This window comes from Gossypium arboreum, chromosome 1 (genome assembly GCF_025698485.1).
Source record: "Gossypium arboreum isolate Shixiya-1 chromosome 1, ASM2569848v2, whole genome shotgun sequence".
NCBI classification, from domain to species: domain Eukaryota; kingdom Viridiplantae; phylum Streptophyta; class Magnoliopsida; order Malvales; family Malvaceae; genus Gossypium; species Gossypium arboreum.
In genome coordinates, this window is record NC_069070.1 from 6,252,765 (window position 1) to 6,258,032 (window position 5,268).

General features: G+C 31.4%; 1 protein-coding gene across 2 annotated transcripts; it reads right to left on the reverse strand.

Moving 5' to 3' along the window:
- Positions 1-2,583: 2,583 nt before the first annotated feature.
- On the reverse strand, positions 2,584-4,853 carry LOC108480533 (signal peptidase complex subunit 3B-like). Of its 2 annotated transcripts, none has more exons than XM_017783564.2 (7): positions 4,727-4,853; positions 4,159-4,384; positions 3,987-4,034; positions 3,724-3,786; positions 3,373-3,426; positions 3,127-3,213; positions 2,584-3,017 (listed from the first exon to the last, which is right to left on the reverse strand). In XM_017783564.2, exons 2-7 carry the CDS (start codon positions 4,282-4,284, stop codon positions 2,892-2,894), a joined length of 504 nt encoding a protein of 167 aa, XP_017639053.1. In that variant the 5' UTR covers positions 4,285-4,384; positions 4,727-4,853; the 3' UTR covers positions 2,584-2,891. The 2 variants fall into 2 exon arrangements, with proteins under 2 accessions (XP_017639053.1, XP_052882699.1); XM_053026739.1 differs by having other exon boundaries at positions 4,159-4,320; positions 4,727-4,782.
- Between the last annotated feature and the right edge of the window lie 415 nt (positions 4,854-5,268).

The window sequence follows — 5,268 nt, forward strand, 5'->3', positions numbered from 1 at the left end:
CTCAAACCTAACCTTTTAAGCCCATCCACTCCACCCCAATGCTATAGAAAGATGTAAACACATTTCATGATCACTAGCCGAGTGCCATCACTGTCAGCTCAAGAGGTGTGACAAAATTACTCGATTCACAGTTAAAGCCTATGCCCCATGGTAGTTGTAGCCAGCTAGTTTTTGTTTCCATTCTCAACCCATGCAAATTTTTTTTTACCCCAATTATCTTTTCAAGTTTTTACTTCTTTTTTTTTAAAGAGTAGAGAAAATGAATTACTCAAGGTTTAAATTCGGAATAGTGTCAACACAAACCTGAGCAATATAAATTATTTAAAAAATCAATTGATATTTTTATTTGACAAAATAAAAAATTTAACTCTCAACAGTTATATATATATATATATATATTATAAATTTGACACGAAATTACTAATTAAAATATTAAATTTTAATAATATTCTACAGATTATCTTTCCATTCATTTTTTTATTTTAAAAATTTCATGATCCCTTCCCGAACCAAACATGAACCTTTCGATTCATTTGGCTCTCACGCTCAATTATTTCTTATTTATTGAGAATTAATTCTCAATATCTTTTTTTTTTCTAACGTAATGAGCTTACACTTCCCTCTCGTCTCTATTCATATTCCAAAATATTAAAACTGATTACTAATCCAAAACCGAATATTCGGAGGATTCTTCTTACCAAAATAACAAATATATAAAAAACTAAAAAGTATAATAAATAAATAATTTACATATAATTTGGAATTTCTAATTGTACTTAGAATTGTATAATTTATAATTGTAATTTGTCAACAAAGTTGTTTCTTTTTTTTTTCTTCAAATTCAAATAATTCTTCTCCCTTTATTTATAGGTGATCAATTCAACATTAGAAAAAGGGGCTCAAATCGTTTTATCAACATGAGTGTTTTATATCGAAAAAACATTTTTGTTTTGAAAATGTTCTTGTATTTAGTAACATAGTAGTAGAAAGAGTATCTTGCTGCATCTGAACTTCAAACAAGTTATCACGAAATGCTATAGTTCTATAATATGATTTTAAAAATTTATTCAAAAATAATTCATGACATTATTTGGCTTATATGCCACACCTCAACAAATAATTCAAAAAAAAATTAAAGTTAATAAAAATTCAAAAAGAAACCATGAAATATATACAAGCTACCATGTTTAAAAATTATTTTTTATCAATATTTCCGTTAAAAGATCTATTTGACTCTTTTAAAAATTTATGATCAAATTTCTAACTCTTTTAAAAGAATCAAGGGTCAAATAGAACTTCAAAAAATGACTAAATAGACAAAAATGCAAACGTTTAGGACTAAATTTTTCATATTTTATGATGTAAACAATAATGCACTTGTGATTAGATTTAGATGTTGGATCCCAATTAAACCAACTAGGATTTACAATTTGATAATAAGAGAAACGCCATGTTATTTGGAAACATGAATTTGGATAATTTCTTCATAAATATATAATGATATTTTACATTCTACTTTTAAAAAAATAAAAATAGAAAAAAAACTTAAATCAATTAACCAATCAACTTAAATCTTAATCAAACTTAAACCTTAACTGATTTAACCCAACTAAATTTACATCATTCATAAAATACTAATAGAAGAGACTTTGGATTTTACATAAAATATAAGTTTAAAAAATTAAGAAGAATATATATTAGAGATGGGTTAATCATAACCGACCAAACTTTTTTTTCTGCTCACCCTATGCAAATGCCAGCGGCTTTTAACTAAGGAAAATGGTCCCTGCCTCATTGCCTGCTCATTACAACCATGTGCCCAAATTCACCCCACCCCCCGTCCTTGATTGGGACTTATCATCAAAATCCCAGAGGGCAACATTAAATTACCATAGTTATAACCAGTTTAACTGTAAACTGTAGGGTACCCTATCCTTCCAACAGGATAAGTTTCGAAACATCTTTCCCATTGTTGCTCCTACAGACAACAGACAAAACGTGCTCTGTAGTCTAACTCAGACGAACTTGGAAGTGAAAATGTGGTTATTTCACTTACATGTAACTATCGACCAGTTCCATGGGAAAAGCCAAGAGCAGCTGTTGTTTTTGCCCCATAGGAACACCCCGGTCCTACTTAAGAACAATTTATGTAAGAGCCGGTTGATTTCGTTCAAGTCTATAAATGACTGCTACACAACCTGTAATTATTATATATAGGGGAGGATCATAGTACTTTAATGAACTAATCAAGAAAACATCCAAGATTATATAGATCATAACCATCAATCAAACCCTAGAAACAACCTTTCTTAGCATCTAAGAAACTATTTTCAATGGCAGATGTCAAGATTATGTTTGTCTGAGTGCAATGCTTGCAGGTTCTAGCATATGATTATATCCCTAATGGAAATGCAGGAAACCACCCATACGGTAAACATTAGTTTCCTCGAAATTGGTGTCCAAGGATCAGCTTACACATCATCTTCAGCCATTGACTGCTTTCTTGACCTAGAGCATGTAAATCAATCCCTCTTTGAAACCCATTGCTTACTTAGATCAAATAGGGTAAAAGAAAAAGCATACTTATGTCTAAAATCTAATTCATGAAGGTTATATTCATCAAAGAAGTTTTCAGTACAAACTGCGAAGCAATGTGTATGGCCTTTTTTTAACACTTCGAAAGATTCTTTCTTGTTTCAATCTAAAAGTTAAATTCATTTCCTCACTTTCTCAAGCATAAGTGTCAATGTTTCAAACTTTCTAATTCAACTTAATTTCCCCACTAAGAGGACGCTAGATTTCAAGTTCTCTGATTCAGCCGGGCTGTAATGTCCGCATATCAAGAAGGCTAAAGTTACAGCAGCCTCAGAAACATAAAAGTGAAGAAAACCTTATCTATATTCCTCTGGCAAGCTATAACCGGTCAGGACTATTTTGTCAGCAAACATCTTTCCGGTCTTAGGCATGACATGCCAGTGCAATGTTAAGTTGAATTTTTTGCCACGGAGATTGTTTCCCTAGATAATGAAAGATCCAAGAAAAGAGAAGATTATCCTCCATTGCAAGAAAGCCCTAATCAATTTAGGTAAATATGATGAACAAGCTACTTCATCTGAACAAGCATACCTGATCAACAAAGCGATACTTGTTTGAGGTGTGGATCCAAAACTTAGCATGTTCTTTGGCAGGTATAATGGCATCCCAAAGTGAGACCTGTACAACACCATGTCAAAAAAAATCAACTAGTGAACATATTTTCTGCTAAGATCAACATAAACAAAGAATTTTATATGCTAATGACGGTAAGCAGGCCAGAGGATTGACTGACAAGTCAGATACTTAGGGTATTTAACCAGGGAAATTAACCTTTACCTGATTCAAGGAATTCTTTCGGGTTTCGTACTCAGCTGCTACAAAAATGAATACCTGTGATATAGTATTTTAAACCAGCTTAAAAAATGATGATGATGATTACAACAAAGAGCAACTGATTACAAAAGGGAAGCCTAATCAAATCATCACCCCATCAAAATTAGAATTGCTGGGTGACAAATATGAGTTATAGAAATACATGAGCGCAAGAAGGAAAAAGAAGCATCAGAATAGAACCAGAATGAAAATTTTCTTCTATCTCATGTACTGATAATATCCTACCATAATTGAAAGAAGCAAATGCCATAGAGTTCTAACAGAAGAACCCATAAAGATCTAGAAATAGCAAACCTGTTTTGTGTTCCAAGTAAACAATGACTGCAAATCAGCTGATACATTCATCGTTAGGCTGACCTACATAAGTCAAAAGCTTTTACTTAGAATTTACCAACAACAAACAGCAATCAAGTGTTCAGTGGCGTACGGCTGCAAATAAGATAATAATAACTAAAGGAACATATTACCAAGAAGGGTGGTAGTGGGAAGAGATGCACATGATCAAGTAGTTCTCTATCAAACACAATTCAAAAGCCCATGACCGAAAACAACATTACCTCATCATGCCCCTGTGGCTGCTTCTGGAACCAATTAATGTTCATAATCTACAATCACGCCAAGCAAAACAAAATAAGAGATTAAAATAAAACACGAAACAGTCCAAAAAGCAATTGCAAAATTTTCGATCTAAAAAGATATCCAATTATGAATATAAGAGTAGAGATGGACCTTGATCTCTGCAGAGGGAGAGGGAGTGTTGAAGTTGTCCGAGAGAGATGTGATGGCGCACATTAGCGCTAGAATAGTCACGGCAAACGTTAGCAAACCATTTAATCTGTACCCAAAAGAATGCATCTTTTCCTCTTCCTTTGCTTTGTTTTAATCCTACTGCTGCTCAAATTTAAGTTCAGTTACTCTGTTACTAGGATCTAAAGTACAACGATCCAGAGTCAACCTAATAACAAAATTCAGAAAAAGTCAACACCAAAGGCATAAACCCAACATCAAATCGACTAGGTTTCCATATGAGAGTACAGTCACCCAAGATCAAAATCAACCAAAAAGAAAGACCAATAAATAAACAGATATAAGAAATTAAAAAACCAACTAAAACAATAAATTTTAGAAGAAAAAAAATTATCTAAAAGACAATCACGAGAACGATATTATTGCAATCAAAGCAAAAATTGAAAACTAAAGACGGTAAATAAGAGCATAAAATTATAAATCTGAGCTCTGATTGAACATAATGCAAATTAATCAAACAAAATGATCGAAGGAGATAATAAAATTTTACCTAGAAGTGAAGGGAGAGGAGAGGGAAGATGCAAAGAAAATTAAAACCAGATACGGAAGAATTAAGAAAAGAAGTGGGAAGGGGGTTTCGAAACGGGTTTTACTTTTATTATGCTTTGCTGATTTTTACTTCCAAAATAAATTTTGCAGTTATAAATAGTAAGCTATAGGAAGAATAGTAATTTTAATCCTCAATATTTATAAATTGTATCAATTTAATTTTAATTTTAAAAATTTTAACCTTTAATATTTACAATTAAAAAGCTAAAAAAATAAATTTGGTTGAAAATATATAAAAATAAAAACACCCAAAATTAAAGATAATTATTTTTTATCTTTTCTCGTTCTTTTAAAATTAACACTCTCAATGTAAAAAAAAGCAAAACCCAAAAGAAGACGATTTAAACAAAGTGTGAATGTTGACGGTAAATTTTTTTTAGAACCAAGACTAAATTAACATAATTTATAAATATTAAAGGCAAAAGTAGCTATTATGCCAATTTTAAAAGTTATTACAGTTAGCTAACTAATGACTAAAGAATA